Here is a 24675-nt window from a genome sequence, read left to right on the forward strand (position 1 = left end):
AACACGACCTTTTGAAAGTACATTTACCTCTGCTCATTCCTCAAACTCCATTAAAATGACAGGGACGAGAAAGGAGGGACAATTACAAGGACAGTAAAAGAATCATGTCATTGGAATTACTTTGATCTTTTAATACAGTGTCATTAGATTTTTGGCAATGACAATGAATCAAAGCCTCTAATTCTGAGAAACTGCTGTGTAGGCTGAAATTCTACATATAACCAAACAGGCAAATATAAGAGATAAAGATATCTTCAGACATATAAAAATTTTGCCTCCTAGGCACGCAATTTCTCATAAAGCTAGTGGAATCTTGTGTTTCACAAAAGGAAGAGTAAAAGAAGAAAGGGTGGGGAGGGGAAGAGATCCAGGAAAGGGAAGGCCCAACACAGGAGTTTAAAGGAATCCCCAAGAGTTACCCCAGAGAGATTTCCTCTGGAAAGAAGAAACCCCAGGGCAAGAGCTGTACAGTCAATCTAGGGGGCATCCAGGACAAACTGGAACAGGAACACAAAGGACTCCAGAAGGGACATCTCTAATAATGAACCAACTGGGACTTACCCCAGTGGTCCAGCAGTTAAGACCATGCTTCTGGCTGCAGGGGACCCAGGTTTGATCCCTGCTTAGGAAGTTCCACATGCCACACAGTGCGGCCAAAAGAAAAAAAGAACCAACTGGTAAATTTGAGCATGTTGGGAATGAATCAGTGATAGACTGACAGAAAAAAAGACACCAATTTTTAAAACTTTTTTAAATCCAAAGAAAAAAGGTATATAAGGAAACATAATCATGGCATAATTCAGCTGTGAATTGTAGTTATAATCACAATGTAGGCTCTATTAATTAAATCTCAAATTCTGACAGAACTGTGGTGTTCGAGAAGACTTGAGAGTCCCTTGGACTGCAAGGAGATCCAACCAGTCCATTCTAAAGGAGATCAGTCCTGGGTGTTCACTGGAGGGACTGATGTTGAAGCTGAAATGCCAATACTTTGGCCACCTGATGTGAAGAGCTGACTCATTTGAAAAGACCCTGATGCTGGGAAAGATTGAGGGCAGGAGAAGGGGAAGACAGAGGATGAGATGGTTGGATGACATCACTGACTCGATGGACATGGGTTTGGGTGGACTCCGGGAGTTGGTGATGGACAGGGAGGCCTGGCATGCTGTGGTTCATGGGGTTGCAAAGAGTCAGACAAGACTGAGTGACTGAACTGAACTGATACTGGGAGAATCAAATAGGGGAAGTATATATGGAACAGAGGCTATAAGGGAGCTAATCTCCCCATGTATGAAATTAACAGATACCTTGTTTAGGAAATCGAGATGTCAACAGTTTAAGCATGTTACTTAGAAATATGGACATAGATGACCTGATCCCTTCCTCAAGATTCTGTTCTCATCCTAAATAACAAAATATGACAGGAAAAAAATCCAGTTTCAATGGATCTTTTTATTTATTTAATATATCACCAACTTCATCTCCCTCCATACCAATAATTGGAATTTCATCTTGTTTCCATGCTGAGTGGTGAAACAATGACAAAGCTAATCAGAATAAGCTACTTCAGAAAGAGAACTAAGCTAACACAGCCCACTTTCTTTAACAGGCATAATATAAATATATGTACTCTAGAATGCACAACGGTTTAGTCTCTAAGAAACTCAAATGGGATCTTGAAGAATGTAGGCAATTCCCAGGTACAGCAAAGATGAGCTGAGATGTTCTGCAACTGTTTAAGGGTTCCTGGCACTACATCTCTTGGCCACTAGCTGATTATTGACAAGGGGGAAGACATTAGCTAATGCCAAGTGGAGATGCAGACAATGCTATGTTGACTTAGGGGCTATGCACAGGAACCAGAAGGCAGAAAAGTACTAAACACTGCTGAGAGCATCCACTCCAGGAAGGACTTTACCTGTTTTTGAGAGAACACACACACATACACGGTCAGCATTACTATAGGATCCACTAAGCCAGATCTGTTCCCTCCTATCTTCCCAATAACATAGCAGTTCTTGTCGAGGATATATGGCCAGGAGTTAAGTAACTTCTACATTTTGGGCCCCAGGTGTACTAGTGTGTAACCTCTTTGAGAATAAAGATCTTCCCATCTGGCCCTCCCCACATCAAATGGAACCCAGGAGCTTTACTTGAAGTTCCTCCATTTGTACTGCCCATGACTTCTAATGACAACACTACAACCTACTGTCTCCACTCCATTCTACTTAACTCTTACTGCATAAACCCTGTCATTCCCCCCAAATAAGCCAAAAACATTAAAGATCCTCACCTTCCAGGAGCTCTAAACTGGCACCACCCCCAGTGCTCACATGACTGACTTTATCCTCCGTGTTCCATTTGGCGCAACAAGTAGCAGTGTCTCCACCACCTGTTGAATGAAAACCAAATAAAAAGGGGGAAGGAGAGAAGAGAAAAAAGACTGGCACCAAAATTATAAGGCACTGTGCTCTCAAGCCCAAAAGGTAGCTAATAATCCCCCAACTCCATCTCATTTACAGGTTTCTCCATGAATCATATACCCACTTAAGTTTCAAGATCCACCCAGCACCAAGGAACCTAGGAAAAGTTAACTATTTCCCCTCTACTTTCCTCTGATCTTCTGCCAGCTCACATGGCATTAGCTTTGTACAGGACCCTTTACCTATGATGGTGATGCAGCCCCTGGAAGTGGCTTTCACCACCTCATCCATAAGGGCTTTGGTTCCTCGGGCAAAAGCTTCCCATTCAAATACACCCACAGGTCCATTCCACACGATCTGCTTAGCCCGAGCAACAGCCTCAGCATACTTCTTACTGCTCTCAGGACCACAATCCAAGCCCTAAGGGGCAGATTTAAAAAGAGAGGATGAGCTACCAAGAAAAGCTACTTAGAGGAGCAAATACCACACCTCCACCAAGACCAGAACTCAAGGCTGAATACCAGAGTGTCTTTTAGAACTAAAAGATACAAGAGACATTTCATTCTTTAAAATTACAGACTTGCTCATACCCTTTATGGAAGATCAAGTCTAAGGGAAAACCTCAAAAGTTATTTGATAAAAACATTTTTAGCCACATTATTTTATGATTGTAACTAGTTCAGTGGTTTTCAACTAGGATCAATTCCACCCCTCCCTAGGGAACATACGGTAATATCTCAACATTTTTGGCTGTCATGATTTAGAGGTGGTAGGGGGTTGCTACTTGGTATCTAGTGGGCAAAGATTCCTTAAACATCCTACAATGCCACAACAGCCCTCCATAACTAAAACTACCTGAGATGTCAATAGTGCCGAGGTTGAAAAACACTAAACTAGATCAGTGGTTCTCAAACCTTGTGGTGCATCACAATCACCAGGATGGCTTGTTAATGCACAAATTTCTGGGCCCTACTCCGAGTTTCTGCTTCAGCAGGTTGGGAGAAGGGGGTAGGAATTTACAGTTTTTAACAAGCTTCAAAATGATGCTGCTGTTCTTGGAACCACACTTAAAGCCACATGCCTAACAGAAGGACAGTGACTAAGCAAAGTAGTAGGTCAACATTAACAATTTTGTACAGATATTAGAACAATAACAAATGGAGAGTACTATAATCAACTATTTAAATAAGTCCTTAATATACACATAGATTTTTCCCTGCTTGTAATCATTGTACTACCTTAATGTTTTCATATACAAAAAAATTCTTATACAGGTTTCTAGGCAGAAATAATATTTAGTCCAACATAATCCAACAGAACAGCCCAAACTATGAAAGTACATAGCATCATCCACAGCAATCGGTTAAGTACTTAATAAACATTAAATAGATGAAGAAACAAAAAGCATTTTTGCCCTCACTTTTCAAATGAAAAGTCTTAGCAGCAATCTGATACCCCTGCTTTTACCCCATGGATTCTCCCTGAAGGAAGGGCTCACTGCAATATTTGGAGAACTTCTTTTAATTTTTTATTGGTTGAATGAATGATACCAAAATGTATTTGTTCACTCATACTACCAACCACCCAAGTGACTCACCATCCAGCCAGCAGGTATGCCAGAGGCCACAGTGGCTTGGCCAGTCTTGGCATTCTCATCAAACTTATCAGCAGTGACAAAGTCAACAGGCAAAGTAATCTTCACGCCATTCTTGTCAGCTTTGGACATCAGGTCTTTGACAATCTTGGATCCCTCTTCATCAAACAGAGAAGTGCCAATCTATATAGGGAAGTCAAGATGATGAAGATCAGCCTATATTCTAAGAATGTGTTTACCTCACAAAGCAGACAGTATGAAATACAACACAATATAAAGCAACAGTTCTAAGACAAAAGAAAAACAACTTGCAAAATAAATAAAAATGGGAGTTTTTAGGGCTCATGCCATAAGCTAATTTCTGTTTTAAATTTACATAACCTATTTCTCATGGAGAGCTATTTCACATCTACTTGGCATCGGTTTCCTACCTCCATGTTGTTGAGCACCTTAAGGAAGGTAAAGGCCATTCCACCACCGATAATCATTTCATTGACTTTGTCCAGCATATTATTGATCAGCTGGATCTTGTCTGCAACTTTAGCTCTGGAAGGGAAAGCAAGAATCATCACCAAAAGAACAAAGGACTAAAGAACTGGTGTTACACAAAGCCTGAAGTTTTATATCAAGGGACAGGAACAGAGAAATGTCCCACAAAGTGACAAAAGTACTAGCTCTCAGCCTGGTGCTCTATGAAGACCTATAGGGGTGGGATGGGGGGGCTGGGAGGAAGTCTCAAGAGGGAGGGGATATATGTATACTTATAGCTGATTCATGTTGTTGTACAGCAGAAACCAACACTGTTAAGCAATTATCATCCAATTAAACATTAAAAAAATATTTTTAAAAAGGTACTGGCTAGCTTTGCCCTATGTTTCTCCAACACCAAAAAGCCAATCCATTACTAAGAAATCTTTTTAAGGTGTGGCTCTTGGCCAAGAAGGGCTTAGAAGACTTGCAATCATCTAAAGAAATCACAAGTTCCAAACAGATCTGTTTTGTCCCTTTTTATCCCCCAAAATCAAAGGTCAAGATTGGTAATTATACTTGAGAAAGGCTGCTAATTGTGGGATCCCTAAGCTGAGAACTGTCCTAACCCTAAAGCAGGTATCAAATTACATACCAAACAAATATATACTGAGCAAAAATAGACAAGATATTCACACTCTTAGGTCCATGTTTAGTTTCTGGAATATTTGCTTTATGGCATTCATTATTCTATTGGACCACTTGATTCAACACATTGGTTGTAGGGCTTCCCTGGTAGTCCAGTGCCTAAGACTTTGCCTTCCAATGCAGGGGGTGTGGGTTTGATCCCTCGTCAGGAATCTAATATCCCACATGCCCCATTACCAAAAAAAACAGAATGTAGAACAGAAGCAATGGTGTAATAAATTCAATGACTTTAAAAATGGTCCACTTCAGTGCTTGCTTCGGCAGCACATATACTAAAATTGGAATGATACAGAGAAGATTAGCATGGCCCCTGCACATGGATGACACGCAAATTTGTGAAGGGTTCCATATTTTAAAATTAATAAATAAGTAAATAAATAAAAATGGTCCACATCAAAAAAAAATCTTAAAAAACACTGAGTACGGGACTTCCCAGGTAGTCCAGTGGATAAAACTCTGTGCTCTTAATGCAGGGGGCCCAGGTTCGATCCCTGGTCACGGAACTAGATCCCACATGCCACAGCTAAGACCTGGCACAGCCTAAATAAATAAATAAAATATTAACATACACATACACAGAGTAGGAAAGAGAAAGGATGAAAAGAGATTCAACATCTAAAGAACATGGGATGTTCTATACATCAAATGCCCTGCTTCAACAAATCAATAGAATGAAAATAATAACAGGGAACTAATAAAATAATCTATTTCTGCTTTATTGACAATGCCAAAGCCTTTGACTGTGTGGATCACAATAAATTATGGAAAATTTTGAAAGAGATGGGAATACCAGACCATCTAACCTGCCTCTTGAGAAACTTGTATGCAGGTCAGGAAGCAACAGTTAGAACTGGACATTGAACAATAGACTGGTTCCAAATAGGAAAAGAAGTACGTCAAGACTGTATATTGTCACCCTGCTTATTTAACTTCTATGCAGAGTACATCATGAGCAACGCTGGGCTGGAAGAAGCACAAGCTGGACTCAAGATTGCTGGGAGAAATATCAATAACCTCAGATATGCAGATGACACCATCCTTATGACAGAAAGTGAGGAGGAACTAAAAAGCCTCTTGATGAAAGTGAAAGAGGAGAGTGAAAAAGTTGGCTTAAAGCTCAACATTCAGAAAACTAAGATCATGGCATCTGGTCCCATCACTTCATGGGAAATAGATGGGGAAACAATGGCTGACTATTTTTTGGGACTTCAAAATCACTGCAGATGGTGATTGCAGCCATGAAATTAAAAGATGCTTACTCCTTGGAAGGAAAGTTATGACCAACCTAGATAGCATATTAAAGAGCAGAGACATTACATTGCCAACAAAGGTCCATCTAGTCAAGGCTATGGTTTTTCCTGTGGTCATATATGGACGTGAGAGTTGGACTGTAAAGAAAGCTGAGCACCAAACAATTAATGCTTTTGAACTGTGGTGCTGGAAAAGACTCTTGAGAGCCCCTTGCACTGCAAGGAGATCCAACCAGTCCATCCTAGGAGATCAGTCCTGGGTGTTCACTGGAAGGACTGATTTTGAAGCTGAAACTCCAATACTTTGGCCACCTGATGCGAAGAGCTGACTCATTGGAAAAGATCCTGATGCTGGGAGAGATTGGGGGCAGGAGGAGAAGGGGATGACAGAGGATGAGATGGCTGGATGGCATCACCAACTCAATGGGCATGAGTTTGAGTGAACTCCGGGAGTTGGTGATGGACAGGGAGGCCTGGCGTGCTGCAATTCATGGGTCGCAAAGAGTCGGACATGACTGAGCAACTGAACTGAACTGAATAACCAAATACAATGCATAGACTTCATCTGGATCCTGATTCAAACAAACTGCCTGTAAAAGGCATTTCTGAAATGATGGAGAAATTCTGAACACAGCCTGGGTATTAGATGACAGTATTAATAGTAAGACTATTAAATTTTGCTAGGTGTAACAGGTGGTTATTTAAAAGAAATCTCAAGTTATGAGATGTATACAGAAGTATCAGAAATGAAATTATATGATATCTAAGGCTTGCTTTCAAATACTCCTGACAAAATAAGGATTAGAGGACAGATGAAACTGGATTGGCAAAAATGCCAGTAATTATTAGAACAGGGTAATAGGTACCTGTGAGTTTATTATACTATTCTTTCAACTTCTATAATGTTTGAGTGCTTCCACAACAAAGTTTTGGGGTTTTTTCTTTTTTTGGCCACACTGCACGGCTTGTGGAATCTTAGCTCCCTTACCAGGAGTAGAATCTGGGCAGTGAAAGCGAGGAGTCCTAACCACTGGACCACCAGGGAATTCCCAACCGAATAATTTTTTTAATAAAATGTAAAATCTTCCCCTATATTGTTAATGTTCTCAGGAACACTAATTGAAAGAAAGGTGGCCAAAAAAAAAAAACCCTCCGTGTAAACTTTCCCCAAATAGCAATTTTAGGCAGAGTCCAAAACCTAATCATAAGACTAGGTGGCACTCACTCCCATATTCCAGGTCTAGGGAAGGATTGAGAACAAAACTCAAGTCCCAGTCTCCAGAGAAGCAAATATCAGAGGCTGACCTTTACAATCCGGTGCACAAGAGTGGCAATGTTTCCAGGAGACAGATACAAGTACCTACCTTAACTATTTTTAGGCCCCTAAAACTGGGCTCATGAAGCCTGGAGAGCAACTCTGCTACCTGAAATTGACACCCAACTCCAGAGTCAGCTTTCATAGGGAAATGCTGAGTGTGTTCAGTCCCATGGGGGGAAAAAAAAAAAACCCTGCTCATAAAAGGGTAAGGAGTATCTAGCCATAAAGAGTCTGCTATCTAGATAGTCGTGCCAAGTGACAAGATCTTATCCAAGAAGTCCCAGGTCTCTGTCCCTACTTTATCACCTAAAATGTATCCTCCTAGTCTCTTGACCTGCACTTTTGAAATTTCTACTTTTAACTAAGCCAGTGGCATATCACTATTCAGAGTACTTTTCCCCATAGGAAAAAATATAAAAAGGTATGAGATCTGAAAAAATGAGTTCAAAATGATATATTCAACACATACAAGGAGGTTTTCATATCTGAAAGGCTCAAGTGCTTCAAAAATTGTAAGATAAGTAATAGTGGGCAATAGTGGATCTTTCCAATTCTTCCCTACAGAACCATTTTCTATCCTTTCTAGCCCTGTTCTCTCTCCCAGGAGGCTGACCTCCATAGACTGCAACAAGGAAGTCCTTTGCCCTCTGACGTCCAGCTGGGGGGCAGCCCATTGTGGGTAAGAGGGATACATCAATAGGACATTAAAATGAGATCAGAGTATCTATTTCCCTGGCTCCTTCCCTGCTAGATGACTATCCTCCATCCCTTAACCAAAGGCTATACGTTCTCATCAGAGGGCCATCTCCACACAACTACCCTCTCTGGATTCTGGTAACCATCACTTCCCTTTTGCCCTTCAGGTCTAAGGATGGTGATAATGGCTTCCTCAGATGACTGTACTTTACCTTTTGTGTTTCCCTAAACCCCACCCACACCTTTGCAGATACTACCTTTATTAAATTTTCCTCAGTCACCCAGTTTGATTGTGCTAATGACAATAAACCACCCAATTTATGGCCTCATGCTTGTGCTCAGTCACTTCAGTTGTGTCTGACACTTTGTGACCTTATGGACTGTAGCCCTCCAGTCCATGGATTTCCCAGGCAAGAATACTGGAGTGGGTAACCCATTCTGTCCTCCAGGGGATCTTCCTGACCCACGGATTGAACCCACGTCTCCTGCAGCTCCTGCACTGCAGGCAGATTCTTTACCACTGAGCCATCAAGGAAGCCCAAGTTATGGCCTACTACCAGGTAGGCTCAGATATTGAAGAAAGTGGGGAAAACCACTAGACCATTCAGGTATGACCTAAATCAAATCCCTTATGATTATACAGTGAAAGTGAGAAATAGATTTAAGGGACTAGATTTGACAGACAGAGTGCCTGATGAACTATGGACAGAGGTCCGTGTCACTGTACAGAAGACAGGGATCGAGACCATCCCCAAGAAGAAGAAATGCAAAAAAGCAAAATGGCTGTCTGAGGAGCCACATATCTGTGAAAAGAAGAGAAGCAAAAAGCAAAGGAGAAAAGGAAAGATATACCCATTTGAATGCAGAGTTCCAAAGAACAGCAAGGAGAGATAAGAAAGCTTTCCTCAGTGATCAGTGCAAAGAAATAGAGAAAAAGAATAGACTCAGAAAGACTAGAGATCTCTTCAAGAAAATTAGAGATACCAAGGGAACGTTTCATGCAAAGATGGGCTCAATAAAGGACAAAAATGGTATGGACCTAACAGAAGCAGAAGATATTGAAAAGAGATGGCAAGAATACACAGAAGAAGTGTACAAGAAAGATCTTCGTGACTCAGAGAATCACGATGGTGTGATCACTCATCTAGGGCCAGACATCCTGGAATGTGAAGTCAAGTGGGCCTTAGGAAGCATCACTGAGCAAAGCTAGTGGATGTGATGGAATTCCAGTTGAGCTATTTCAAATCCTACAAGATAATGCTGTGAAAGTGCTGCCAGCAAATTTGGAAAACTCAGCAGTGGCCACAGGACTGGAAAAGGTCAGTTTTCATTCCAATCCCAAAGAAAGGCAATGATAAAGAATGCTCAAAACTACCACACAATTGCACTCATCTCACACACTAGCAAAGTAATGCTCAAAATTCTCCAAGCCAGGCTTCAGCAATATGTGAACCATGAACTTCCAGATGTTCAAGCTGGTTTTAGAAAAGGTACACGAACCAGAGATCAAATTGCCAACATCTGCTGGATCATCGAAAAAGCAAGAGAGTTCCAAATTACATCTATTTCTGCTTTATTGACTATGCCAAAGCCTTTGACTATGTGGATCACAACAAACTGTGGGAAAGTCTAAAAAAGATGGAACTACCAGACCACCTGTCCTGCCTCTTGAGAAAACTGAATGCGGGGTCAGGAAGCAACAGTTAGAACTGGACATGAAACAATAGACTGGTTCCAAATAGGAAAAGAAGTACGTCAAGGCTATATATTGTCACCCTACTTATTTAACTTCTATGCAGAGTACATCATGAGAAACACTGGGCTGGAAGAAGCACAAGCTGGAATCAAGACTTCCAGGAGAAATATCAATAACCTCAGATATGCAGATGACACCATCCTTATGGCAGAAAGTGAAGAAATAAAGAGCCTCTTGATGAAAGTGAAACGGGAGTGAAAAAGTTGGCTTAAAGCTCAACATTCAGAAAACTAAGATCATGGCATCTGGTCCCATCACTTCACGGGAAATAGATGGGGAAACAGTGGAAACAGTGGCTGACTTTATTTTTTGGGGCTCCAAAATCACTGCAGATGGTGACTGCAGCCATGAAATTAAAAGTCGCTTGCTCCTTGGAAGGAAAGTTATGACCAACCTAGATAGCATATTAAAAAGCAGAGACGTTACTCTGCCAACAAAGGTCCATCTAGTCAAGGGTATGGTTTTTCCAGTAGTCAGGTATAGTTGTGAGTGTTGGGCTGTAAAGAAAGCTGAGCACCGAAAAATTGATGCTTTTGAACTGTGATGTTGAAGAAGACTCCTGAGAGTCCCTTGGAATGCGAGGAGATCCAACCAGTCAATCCTAAAGGAGATCAGTCCTTGGTGTTCACTGGAAGGACTGATTTTGAAGCTGAAACTCCAATACTTTGGCCACCTGATGCGAAAAGCTAACTCATTTGAAAAGACCCTGATGCTGGGAAAGACTGAGGGCAGGCGGAGAAGGGGATGACAAAGGATAAGATGGTTGGTTGGCATCACCGACTCAATGGACATGAGTTTGGGTACACTCTGGGAGTTTGTGATGGACAGGGAGGCCTTGCATGCTGCAGTCCATGGGGTTGCAAAGAGTCAGACACAACTAAGCAACTAAACTGAACTGAACTGAACCAGGTAAAAAACACTACTTAAAAGTATGATCTTGAAGAGTTCTCTGTACCCGCCCAGGATGGCCAGGAAGGGTCGCTCGGGGCTCTCCAAGGCCTTGGCAAAGTAGTTCAGCTCCTTCTTCATCAAAAAACCTCCAGCCTTCTTTGGCAGATTTACTCCTACCATGGAGCTAGAAAGGAACAGAGACATTCAAATTTTAGTCAATCCTTAGCAATTCTCCCAATTCTAGAGGCCATCTCCTTATCACTGAAATACTTTCACTTTTGAGACACCAGGACACCATGGTTTTCATTCCCAAACTACAACAAAACACTTAAGTACAAGATAAGGGTTTTGGCTTAAAATGCAGGATAAAGGAGAACAAGTGAGAAGCAACTACCTTAAGTAGAATTTAAGATACCCAATTAACAGTCTTCAGACCAAGGGTTTAACCACAATAAATTATCAGCCAGGTGATGACAACAGGGAAGGATTCCTCAGTTTGCTTCCTACTGATAGCCTAAGACTCTGCTCCCACAGCAATCACAAAGGGAGAGCTCTCTATGAAATATCCAAAGTAAGACAGAGCAAAATCTTCCTAAAGCTCAACAAAAAGTTCCACAATCCTCAACATTTTTTATTTCATCTTTAGATCAGGGATACTCAACAAGAACCACAGTTTTATTTGTAGTTCCAATGAGAAATAGAATCCAAAAAGATCACAATACAACACAAATTTCCAAAACCATTCCAGAGCTTTGGCTACTTAAGTAAACAGAGAAATAATGCTCTCAGTTTGACAATGAACAAAAAACTTTTAGTACCTGTGGGCTCGGTGAGCAGTGCCAAAGGCATCGTTGACATAAACATCCCCTAGCTTAGAAAGTGAAGCTCGGAAGGCTTCTATTTTGGTTGGTTCAGCTTTAACCTGAAGAGATAAACAAAAAAGGGGCGGGGAGGAGAACATAGGCGATATTGATAACTCCAAAGACAACTGTAAAAGCATTTCATACCAAGAGTCCTCTTCAACATATCTAAAGACCCTGAGTTGGCAGGATAGCAATTTTCAAAACTAGCAACAGGATCTGTTCTTTCTTCCAAATATTCCAGATCTTTTGCTCATTTCTACATGTTTCTGCTCTCCTTTGCCTTCCCTCAAATTGCAAGCCTAAGATACCTGAATCACAGCTTAACCTCTAATCACATCCCACTGGTCTCTCTCCAGCTCCTAGGACAAAATACAAATTATTCTTCTCTCTCCTTGACTCACTGCTTCATTTTAACATATTCTCCTTGTAAAATTTAGGACTATACTTGAGTCAAGCTGCTAGCTGCCAAGACCTTTCTGCAAACGGAAAAAAGCTCTCATACATATTTCTCATGAAAGCAACAAGGGCAAGCTGGGACAGAGAAGGCAGATGGAAACCTGACAACGGAAAAGCACCTCAGAAACACTGTATATATCAAAAGGAGGTATAGCTTTCCCTGGAAGTTAGGCATCTGAGAAAACAATACATTTCTACAAAAAAGATAGAGGGACAAAAAGTTGATGTAAAACACATGGCTTTGAATGTCAGCTCACTATCCAGGGATACCACCCTTTTCATAGGGGAAAGAAAGCAGGACAGCAGGATAAACAATGAGTCTTCAGTAGGAAACAAAGCAAAGATGCATAGAAAGCCAGATGAGGGGGATATGGCAGAGAAGTGTCAAAGCAGATGTTTAGTCACTGTCCACTCCCATTCTCCTATATATTGAAGTGAAGGAGGCTGTCACAAAGAACAGGGGCTTTCCTCTAGCGGCCCAAAGAATACAGCGGCACTAATGCTAAAACCAAAGTGTAGAGCCCCCATAATCTCTTTAGAATGGAATATTATCTGCCACCGGTGACTGCAAGATGTGTAGTCATGAAAACACTGCCCAAATGGCAGGAGCCCTGGGTTCTAGGCCCACGTCTGACACTAATTTACTGTTTAACCTTTGTCAAGTTTTTCTCTATCCTTTCCTATCTATTAAAAGGGGAAGATAACTTCTCTACTTAAGAACTGTTTGTGGGAAAATGACACAATTTAAAAGCTATCTATGAAAAAGGTATTATAAAAATTAATAATAATCAGGGGCAGGGGAAAAAATTAATAATAATCAGAACCTATTTCTCATTTTTTATCTGCCAGGAACCAGAAGGAAGAGAATGCTCCTAAAAGATAATGCAGGTACTCTGCATAAAGGAAAAATTTCATGCCTCACTTCGTTTTTTATTCACTTTGAACTTATGGCTGGCTCCAAAAATTTCAAGCATGAAAAGCCACTGGACACTAAATGTAAAGTAAACTACCCACAAAGACATAGACTAGCACAGTTGGTTCATCACTTACTGTATATAAGGTTTTGCCTCAACTTGCCTCCTGCCATTTCTAAGCCCAAGAGTTGAACAGCTTGAGTTTCAGTCTAAAAGGGCACCAAATTTTAGGTCAGCATTTAACTCCTACTACTGTAGCAAGACCATGCCAAAGGCAAGATAAGGCAAGACCTGAGCCTGCAGTGCTAATAAAAGAAACTGCTTGAAAGCAGGCACTCTGATGACCTTAAGAAATGTCAGAAGCACAACAGGAGATTGAGATGCTAGCCTCAAAGCATCTTCTTCCCCAAGATACTAAAGACATTAAGAGTGGAAAGTACAAAGGGTGCTTTCTGATTCCCTTCTGCATTCGTGCCCAGTTGTATCCAATTCTTTATGACCATATGGACTGCAGCCCACCAGGCTCCTCTGTTCATGGAATTTCCCAGGCAAGAATACTGGAGTAGGTTGCCATGCCCTCCTCCAGGGGATCTTCCCACCCAGGGATCGAACCCGAGGCTCCTGCATTGGCAGGTGAGTTCTTTACCACGGAGCCATGAGAAGCCCAGCTTCCTTTCTACGAATAGGCAAATTCGAAATCATCCTCAAAAGAGCCAGCTCTATCATTTAATATTTAAATCCTGGTTGTCAGGTCATGGTAATCTATTTTGTGGGTATCTATGGTTGTCTTTTAAAATTTTTCCCCCCCCATGGTTGCTTTTGTACAACAATGGCAGAGTTGAATAGTTCCAACACAGACCATATAAGGTTGTGACTGACCGTCTGACCCACAAAGCCTAAAATATTTATTGTCTGACCCTTTACATAAAGTTTGCTTATTGATGGACTGAGCTATATATAAAGCCCAGCAACAGTAATACTACCTCTAACTTTAGTCAAATAACTGCCTTTCTGAGACCTAGGCTTTAAAAAAAAAAAAATATGATACCTGTCATTCCTTAAGAAATTCAAAGAAAGATCCTTTACCCTTAAGAAACATGCCTTAAACCCAAGGTAATATCATCATGACCATCATCTACTTAATTCAATCAAATGTTCCAAATAGTCCCTTTCCACTTGAATTAGGAAAGCACTTTTTCTGGTCACATGATTCTTTTATAAGAAAACCCCAATGATATTAAATTTAATTTACTGTCTTAAAAGTACCAAGCTCAAGCTTTAAGTTAATTCCCCTTCTAAATAAGAATACATATTATTCTTCCATAACACACTAGGGCCTGCTGCTTATAAAAACTGTTCTAGCCTTGACAAAACAATCTGAAACTGGCTCTGCTGGAGGAACACCTGGTATATCATGGATACTCACTCCCCACAACCACCTGTGAATGTCTGCTCTCGGCACTTGGGAACGACAGCCTACATTCTGATAGGATATTATCACGTACTATTAGAAAAATACATCTTCATATATCAAAGGCCAGGTGTGTAACAAAGGGACAATTAGAAGCAGCATGTTCACCAAATACTCTTACACCCAAATGGTGTTCACATCTTTCCAAGGTATTTCAAAAACCACTTGAGCATGATGAGGAGGGCTTCCAGGGCTGGCAATATCTCATTCTCTGACCGCAGTGTTGGTTACACAGGTGTGCTTACTTTGTGATAATTCATCAAGCTGTGCATTTGTGCATTTCTGTATGTATGCTGTATTTCAATAAAAAGGTGTCAAAATAAACATGAGCTGCTTCTATTCTTCAATCACAGTCTCATATACTCAGGCCTCCTCACCCCTACTATTGTCAAAATCACAGGTCCTACCTTGTTCCCAGAAGCATCTTTTCCCTTCCCTTCTTCCTCCACATGAAAACGAAGGTTCTCCAGCAGGATGACAGACCCAGCAGCTGGATCAGCACAAGCCTTCTCCACATCTGGGCCCACACAGTCCTTCAAGAACAAAACATCCCTGGAGAGAGTATGACACAGAAACACTTGAACAGTCTGAAAGTTAAGAATCAGCAACAACATACTTGACAACATCTCCTGTCACAGAGTTGACCAGAACCTGAAACATACTTGCCCAGCAGAGATTTGAGTTCTACAGCAACTGGCTGCAAGGAGTACTTATCAGGCATGGGGACACCATCAGGCCGGCCCAGGTGGCTCATAAGAACAACTGACTTAGCTCCATTGTCCAAGCAGTATTTGATGCTTGGAACAGCAGCCTTGATCCTGCAACCAAGAAGAAACAGCAAGTAGAACAAGGCTACTCCTAAGAATTAGTGAGAACTATTTTATTCATGGCCTCATAAAACATAAAGCCTCCTTTCTTCTCCAAATTCCTTCAAATCTACTGTCAGCAACTCAGTGAACTCAGGTTCATGTGCAGGGGCCGAAGTTAATTAGGATGTCAACCCTCCACCTAGGGTTAGAAAATCTCATCATGTTTTGCACCTTGTGCAGAATAAAATTAATATAGCAGGACTGAAACTGCTGTCTTCAGAAGGACCTGCTTGCAAGGTTGGCCCTTGGCTGGTATCTGGGAACTTGGCTTTTGAGGTGGTCCTTCAGTTCCCTGACAAAGTCTGTTCACAGTTCCTAGACCATCTGTACAAACAGGTTTATGTTCAACACCTGCTTCCCTCTAGGAGTAAGGAATTTTGGTAGCTGCTGGGCAGAGAGTACCTATGTGATCAGCTCCCAGTAAGACTCCCAGTAAAAAGACTCCCAGTTGAGTCTCTGAAGGGCTTTTCTGGGCAGAGATATCACACACAATTACTGCATTTTCACTGCTGGAGAAAGGAGCGCACTTTGGTGTCATGAGAGGGAGAGAGCACGCATGGAAACCTAAGCATGGATTTCTCCAGATTCTGCCTGTGTCTTTTCCGCTTGCTGATCCTGTCACGCATCCTTTCACTTTAATAAACTTTAGCAGTGAATCTTTCTAGTGAATCACCAAACATGTGGGTGCTTTTAGGGACCCCTGAAACACCCTAAGTGTTTGACTTTGAAAGAAATATAAAATTCTCAAATCTTGAAACCATTAAAAGAAATTTTGGGAAAACTGAAAAAACATTTCAGTACCCACATTTCAGTACCCATTACAAAATTCTAAGTCACTTTTTTTTTTCTAAGTCACTTTTTATGTAGGAGAAAACAAATACATTATATTGAATGTGGTTTACATAACGCAGTGTGTTTATAAAATTACAGTTTAACCAATAATGTATTAAACTTCTTTAAACACTTCAAATTTTTGTTACAAACCCAATACTAACTTTCCATTCTTGGCAGTATTTAAGAAACTAAACCTAACAAAGAAAATCATTTATTTGCTCAACAAGTATTTATTGAATGCTACTTCTGTAGCAGCTACTATATCAGATTCTGAGAATACAACAGTAAATAAAATAATTTCTGCTCTCACAGAAGTGAGAAGAACTATGGAGAAAATAAAGCAAGGTACAGGGACAAGAATGACTGAAGAATAGTGGTGGAGGGGATTTTAGAGAGGGTAGCCAGGGAAAGTCTAAGAAGATGACATTTCAGCAAAAAATGGAATAATAAAAAGCCAAGTTATATTTCTAACTATCTTATGCTATTTGGCAGATATAAAAACTCAATTATACCAAATAAACAAGAAACCTTCATCAGGTACATTTGCCCAATGAAACCAAATTAATCATCGGCGTTTTCCCTTAACAGCCAAGTTCTATTATTTCTAATGCTTCATTTTATTTATCAACTCCACGGATTTCTGAAAATGAAGATCTACTCAGACTTGTTTCTCTGCTTTCTACTCATAAAATACCTTGATAGGCATATTTCTAATCTTTTATGTATGCTGCAGAAAATAACAAAAAAGCCAAGAAGGGTCAGAGATGCCTTGTACAAAGACCTTCCACTATGGTGCAGGAGGGATGTGCTTGACAGAATGCCAGACTCTATTCTGGCGCCAGTATCTGAAAATGTTCTAGGTCTATACCTACACTGTCCAATATGGTAGCCATTAGCCACAGGGACCTCCTGAATACTGGAAATGTGGTTAGCCAGATTGGTATGTTGTCTAAGAGTAAAATACATATTGGATCTCAAATACTTAATACCAAAAAAGTTAAATGTTCCTTTCATTAATTTTTAATTGATTACATATTACAATGATTATTTGGGGCTTACTGGATTAAATAAATTAAAATTAAGTTAATCTGTTTGTTACTTTTTAATGTGGCAACTAGAAAATCTTAAAATTACATGTGGCTTTTATTATATTTTTATTAGACAGCACAGGCCTAGATCATTAGAACATACCTTTCCAGCTCAAACCCTTCATTTAAAATAAAAATCTTTTAGAATCTAATCAAAAGCAAGAACAATACTATCACTTAAAATGTCTGCTTCTGAATCTAGGAGCCAAGACATGTGGAGCAGCCTAAACTGACTGAAAGTATTACTTCTGAAGTTTTTTCCCTTAAATCAAAATTCTCAAAAACTGATTTTATGGGAACCAGCTAGAATAGGGGCTTGTAAAACTACATGAACAGTTCTTCATTTTGCAGGAAAGCCAAGTAACCTTAAACCTTGATATTCTTCAAAAATGTATAACCCCAAATTCTTCAAATTAAAAAAAGAGGAGGAAAAAAATCACCTTCTTAAAATGATTTTTTTTTCAATTTCTAAATTCTCATAAGAAAGCAAACCAGATGGTGGGTTCGTTGAAAACCAAGATCATGCAGCTTAAGTTGCTATAGTTCTACAATCAGAATGGAAAACCATTTCATTACATATATTCAGACGCAGGTACATCTTAAACCTAGCTCAGGGTGTAGCAGGGACATTACCTCTGGTTGTTTGTTATCTGGTTGTTCTTCATAGGAACATTGAAGTCTACTCTGAAAAAGAAACAAAAGTGTCAAGTTCAGAGCCACGATCAAATTATCATTCCCTCAAAGATTATGAGAGGCACTTTTAGTGAACCAGTTAAATAAGTGGAAGTTCAAAAGTCAAAAAATAATCAGTAGTATTAGAAGATAGTGATTAGCCATGCGGAGGAGAGTGGGAGTAGTGACTTAGACAGGACACCAGAGGGAGCTTCAGGGGTTCTAATATTGTTCTCTTTCTTGATGTTGGTGACAAATGTGCTCTTTCTGTGATAATTCTTTGAGCTTTTGATTTGTGCCCTTTTAGGTATGTGTCTCACACCTTTTAAGAGAGAAATTTTAAAAAATAAAAAATCACAGGAACAAGCCCTGAAGACCTGGGAAGCTGAAACTAGTTCCATCTAAAAAGATTTCTATGTGGGCCCAGCATGCTACTATCTAATAATGGTGGCAGCCTGAAGGCTAAGGTTATAAAGAACACATCTGGATTCTGATTTCTCTGGTAATATTTCTGGGTCCTAATGAAGTAAACACTTCTCAAAAGAAAAAAAAAACTGGAAAAATAAAACACATCAAGAGAGTATCATTCTTTTTGGAGAAAGTCTGGGACCTCAAGACCAGAAAGAAACCCAGTGTCCAAGATCAAGTTCACACAGTATCCTTCAAACAAAACACAGTCAATAACCACAAGATAGCTTCTTTCTAAAAGCCTGATAGGACATTTTGCTGAACACCTGAAACTAACACAATATTGTAAATCAACTATACTTCAATTTAAAAAAAAAAACTTAATTAAAAAAAAAACCTGAGAGGAGAGGATGGAACATGTGACCCTGCCCACCTAACAAACAGGCAATCAGAAGAGAAGTGATCAAGACAGCACAGGCAGGGAATTCCCTGGCAGTCCAGAGCTTCCACTGCCAAAGGCCCAGGTTCAATCCCTGGTTGGGGAACTAAGATCCCAAAAGCCACAGGGCACAGCCAGGGCAGGGGGTAAAAAGATAGCAATTTACTGCAGTTTCCTCTCTTATGCAACTTCCTGCTGCTTTATCATTTTTAAGAACTTGTCATTCCTTCCCCCTTCTTTCAGACAGATTGGAACCTCAATCCCCTAAGAAGGCAATGATGTGTGGGGGCTAGTTATCTGTAAGGTTTCACCTGCCAAGATCCTTTTTAAGTTGATTTCTTTCTCATCTATAGAATGGGAATGATAGTATCTACTTCACAGTTATTTTAAGAATTAAATGAGTTAGCGATCTGCAAAGTGCTTAGGAGAGTAACTGATAAACAGTGCCATAAAAGTGGTAACTATTATAATTCATGTGAGGACTTCTCCAAAACATGATTTTGTGATCTAAAAGGCACATCAACCATTACTAAAAACAGCTAGCAGCACGCACTAAAGAACAACAGTGAAGGTATGACTGATTCAAAAAGACTTGTTGCAGTGTCTGACCATAAAACTCCATCACTAGTCCTTCCTCTCTTAGACTGAGGCTTGGCAGACAATTACAAAATCCTAAACCAACTAAGAAGACCACCAATTTCCTATGTCCCCTAGGCCTGTACTCTACTTCACTGAAGAATAACCTTTCCAAAGATGAGTTGAAGGATTAATTCTATATTCAAATTTTTATTTAAAATCTTAAAAAATAAAAGCAGTATGCCTCTGAAGAAAGAAACAGTCTACTTAATTTCAGGCTACTTGATTCTGAGTCTAAGCATCTTCTTTAAATATCCTGAGCAAGGCTCAGAGCATTCCAAAGAGGATAGAGTATCTCATTACCATAGATCATTTTCCCCCACCCTCTGCAGCCTCCAAGAAGGCCCACATTCAAAAGGGTTAACAGCAAGGGTCCGAGCACAAGCCACCCCTTCAGTGCTGCTCCCTATCCCAGAGCCATGACACAGAAGAAATTCTCTAGAAACACTCAAGAATCTATCTCATCTATCCATGCTGCCATGGCATAGCTTACTGATGAGAAAAGGACTTATACTTTCTTCTCGTTGCTTGTGGATTACCTTCCCCCATCATCTCCTAGACTGTTAACAACAGCTCTGCTTTTAGCTTCTCCTCTCTGAGGACTCCACCACAGAAACTGCTCTAGCCTACATATTTCACATATCCTGTGTAAAATCTGCACCCCTTCCTTTTCTACTTCTCTTAATCCTAAGCTCAGCCTCAGGAACAAAGTCAGATATCACTACACACCACTCATATCATAATGGATGAAATAAAAAATGACATCAAGCGTTAGTGAGGATGCAGAGAAACTGATCACTCATACGCCCGTAGGAATGTAAAATGATGCAACTGCTTTGGAAAACAGTCTGGAAATTCCTCAAAAGGTTGAGCATATGTGCTAAGTCTCTTCAGTCATGTCTAACTATTTGCAACCCACTGGACTGCAGCCTGCCAGGCTCCTCTGTCCATGGGATTCTCCAGGCAAGAACACTGGAGTGGGTTGCCATGCCCTCCTCCAGGGGATCTTCCCAACCCAGGGACTGAACCCAGGTCTCTGGCATTGCAGGTGGACTCTTTACTGTCTGAGCTACCAGGGAAGCCCAAGAATACTGGAGTGGGTAGCCTATCCCTTTCTCCAGGGGACCTTCCCAGGAATCGACCCGGGGTCTCTTGCATTGCAGGCGGATTCTTTACCAGCTCAGCTACCCAGGAAGCCCATACCATAGACTACTATTCAGCAATCCAAGGAATGAACGACTGATACATACAACAATATGGATAAATCTCGAGGGCATTATGCTGGGTGAAAAAATGCCATGTGTGATCCCACTTATATAGCATATTGAAATAAAATTATAGAAATGCAGGACAGATTAGTAGTTACCAGGGGTTTAGGAATAGAGGGAGAGGGGCCAAGATGCTAAAGGATGACACATAGGGAGATCTTAGTGCTGCTCAAAGAAAATTAGTTTTGTATCTTGGATAGTGGTGGGAGTTACACAAATCTACACATGTGATAAAATAGCAAATGTCAACTTTCTTCCTACTCTTGATATTGTACTGTAATTATGTAAGATGTATCCAATGAAGGAAACTGGATGAACACAGGGCCTCTCTATATTATCTTTGCAACGTTCTGTGAACATATAACTATTTCAGAATGAATCTTAAAAATATTAATTTAGTTGTAATAAGGATATCAAGTCTCTATCACCTGAAATCTCAGAAGTTCAGGCCCAGTTCCATTAAAAGCTCTCCAAGAAACCATTCCCACCCTTACTTCACTGTCCCTAATCGGGAAATAGGGGTATTATGGCTCTCTTAGAGGGCTTCCCTGGTGGCTCAGACAGTAAAGAATCTGCCTGCAATGCAAGAGACCCAGGTTCAATCCCTGGGTCAGGAAGATCCCCAGGAGCAGGAAATGGCAACCCACTCCAGTATTCCTGCCTGGAAAATTCCATGGACAGAGGAGCCTGGCGGGAGACCACATAGTTGCAAAGAGTCGGACATGACTGAGCGACTAATAACTAACTGGCTCTCTCAGAGACTTTTTTTCTTCTCTGCTGTTTTTCCTCCCTGTTTCTTCTTCCACTACACCAACTTGTAGCTGTTGCTTAACAAGTTACAACAGGTTAGAGAAAAACTGTGAGGTTTTTAAAAAAATGGAGGAGGGGGAGCAAGCAAAAGGGAAGTGCTTCACCAGTCGGCAAAGGAGTATGACTGGCAACCTATGAGAGGAAGAAAGGAAATGACATGGCAAAATTAAACAGGACATTTACTCAAGGTCTATAAAGTCAAATGGAATCCTAAAAAACTGAGGTACAACCTGGTAATTATCCAGTCAGAGATCTCTGGCTATCAGGAAGTTCCCTCAACAAATCAGTAAATTTCCCTCTGCAGTTCAAAGCAGGGGCCGCAAACATCACAGCTCCCTTTTGCAAGACAAAGAAAGGAGGCAAGTGAAGCAGCCACTACCACTAGGCTGGAGGCTCCACTTCCGGAACACTGCCAGCAACCGCTACATAAAGGCAATTAAAAAGAAATTTGAGCTGACGATGCAAGGCTACCTAGACTTTTGCAAAAAGCAATCCTACAATGACTGTGACTCTCTGTTCAAGAGCTACATTAATAATCCGGGGAAAAAGCAACTTCCTGTCCTCAAATCAGATAAGCAGAATTTATCCAGATTACAGGGGGAACTTATTGACTGCAACCTTCAGCTGACAAAAGGTCTATTTTAACCTGTCCTTATTCACTACATCCAAGAATTTAGAGGATCTGGATGGTAGCCAAGGAGACCCAAATTCTAGTTCTGGTTCTACCACCAACTTGCTAGTTCAGTGACCGTGGATAGGTCATTTTCCAACAGCAAAACAGGACTAGCCAGTCATTTCAAAGCTTACGGTTAATCTGTGTAAAATGAAACTTTGAGCCCTGGGGCAGAAACATATTTCAAATTAGGTCCAGAGGGAGAAAAGATAAGCACCTCCTCCAGTCTCACTCTCAGCCAGCTCAGATAATTCCTCAAACCTGGGAAGAGAGGAGATAAAGCCCCAGACCGCAATTGTAGGAAGGTAGCCAAGATCTAGCTGCACACCACTGTCCACTTGTCCTGTTTTTCTTAAGGTCTATCCATCTTTCTTAAAAGCATCTGAGGGGTAGACAGGGCCATTATCTAATACTAGGATGGCTGTGATTCCTACTCTGTTCAGATTGCAAAGGATTTAGGTGATTGAGCAAAAGGGGGCACCAGGTGTTTTTCATGGCCATAAGCCATTGGGTTCTTCTGATTATTGCCATAGCAGGACAGAGAAGGCCACTTGTAAATTAATAGTGGCCATAATGAAATTAGAGGGAAGGGGAGAGCTACATTAACTTTTAGGGCATCCACAGAGTACACCAATTCACAGCACCTACCTAGTTTAAGCCTTAAGGGAGATCCCCTACTGCTTTCTGAATCCATTAATATAGAAAAGTTGCCCTCTCTTGAACCAGCGGAAATTGGGAAGGGGGTTGGATCACATCTTTCACATGCCCGCCCATCAATCAACCACTTCCCTAAAAGGACAAGACTACCCAATGCTGTCAAGCCCTTATGCTGGCAAAAGCACCACCCTTGGCAAGGTCAAGTCAGTTACATACCTAACTGAATTCCTGCAATTAGCTCCTGGCATGCACGAATGTACACATGTTACAAAAAGGAGAAATGTAAATACTCCATACATCAGTACTAGTAATTCTGGCAAGCAAGGGAGAAGCCATGTGGCCAGGGATCCACATGTTTGGAGTAAGAGACCGAAGGCAGGTGGCAAGCCTTCCCCACTTCTAATATCCTGCTTCTCTAGCCACCTCTGGGAGTGAGGTTAGAGAACATCAAGAATGAGCAGCCACACCCTGCTCTACCATTACCCAGAATGTGTCACAATCCTGCTGCAAAACCCACGGCCTGTAGTCCAAAGACACTACAGGGCGGCAGAGGCCTGTTACATAAGCTCTGCAGGGCCTCCTTCCGTGCGCCCCACCCTACCTCACCCTCCTACCCTCAACGCTTTAGTGGATTCTACTCCTCAACAACGAAATCAACATCCTCTGGGAAAGATGTCCCTTTGGGCAGGGACCTTAGACATGTGGGCCATTTATCATTGGTCTGGGGTGGTCTAGGGTGGTGGAGGAAGGAAAACTATCCAAATGACCTTTCAAGGTCCCTTCACTGGAGGCCGAGGGATCTGCACGTTAAGCATCAGGTCCCACCTCGCCAACTGAGAACTGAGGCGACGGAACTGCCCTTCACAAACAAGAAAAGAGGGCAAAATGGATCCCCGCAATCTGACCCTCCCTGGGAGGATCCACCCCTGCAAAGGGCAACTTCGGCTCAGTTTCTGGGCTGGGGAAAATGAGGTCAGAAACCGTTAAACCCGGACAAAACCTCAGCCACAATGGTGGCCAGGCTCGCCCTGCTGGGCTAGAGCCCAACGGGCCGAGAGTAGGGCTAAAGGTCACTTGAGGCAGGAGGAAAAGAAGTCGGCCCCAGCCGGAGAGGCTGCGGGAGAACCCCAAGGATTACCTCATGACGACCCGCTTCCCCTTCACATCCAGCTTGTCCAGAGTCAGCTTGTTAGAAAGCGACATCTTGGCAATTCAGCTGCAGCGAGAGGCCAGGGGAAGCGACAGCGACAGAATGAGACCGACTCAGAGGCCGAACGCGTGGAAAATGCCTAGCACCTCGCGGGCCCGGTCGCCACGCCTCCTGCCCCGCCCCTTTCCGGCCGCTGCGCCCGGCTCTCGGCGCCCAGTGGCCGCTCTAGAAGGCGGCCCGAAGGCGCCCGCTGGCTGCCATTGCACCGAGGCGCTGTCAGTCAGCGAGGGCGCTTGTGGGACGTGCAGCTGCCGCCAGTCACGTCCAGCACGCAGCGAGCGGATGGGAACTTTCGTGACCAGA

General features: G+C 41.6%; 1 protein-coding gene and 1 non-coding gene across 2 annotated transcripts; one reads left to right on the forward strand and one right to left on the reverse strand.

The window, feature by feature from the left end:
* Positions 1 to 1432: 1432 nt before the first annotated feature.
* On the reverse strand, positions 1433 to 24479 carry PGK1 (phosphoglycerate kinase 1). Its single transcript, XM_061137914.1, has 11 exons — positions 24301 to 24479; positions 18233 to 18283; positions 15471 to 15626; positions 15216 to 15360; positions 11923 to 12026; positions 11169 to 11288; positions 4449 to 4563; positions 4021 to 4200; positions 2666 to 2843; positions 2294 to 2392; positions 1433 to 1918 (listed from the first exon to the last, which is right to left on the reverse strand). The coding sequence occupies exons 1-11, from the start codon at positions 24363 to 24365 to the stop codon at positions 1878 to 1880; spliced, it is 1254 nt and encodes a 417-aa protein (XP_060993897.1). The 5' UTR covers positions 24366 to 24479; the 3' UTR covers positions 1433 to 1877.
* LOC133053212 (U6 spliceosomal RNA) lies at positions 5442 to 5548 on the forward strand. The gene has a single exon (XR_009692146.1). It is a non-coding gene; the product is annotated as a U6 spliceosomal RNA (small nuclear RNA).
* Positions 24480 to 24675: the final 196 nt, after the last annotated feature.

This window comes from Dama dama, chromosome X (assembly GCF_033118175.1).
Source record: "Dama dama isolate Ldn47 chromosome X, ASM3311817v1, whole genome shotgun sequence".
Taxonomy (NCBI): domain Eukaryota; kingdom Metazoa; phylum Chordata; class Mammalia; order Artiodactyla; family Cervidae; genus Dama; species Dama dama.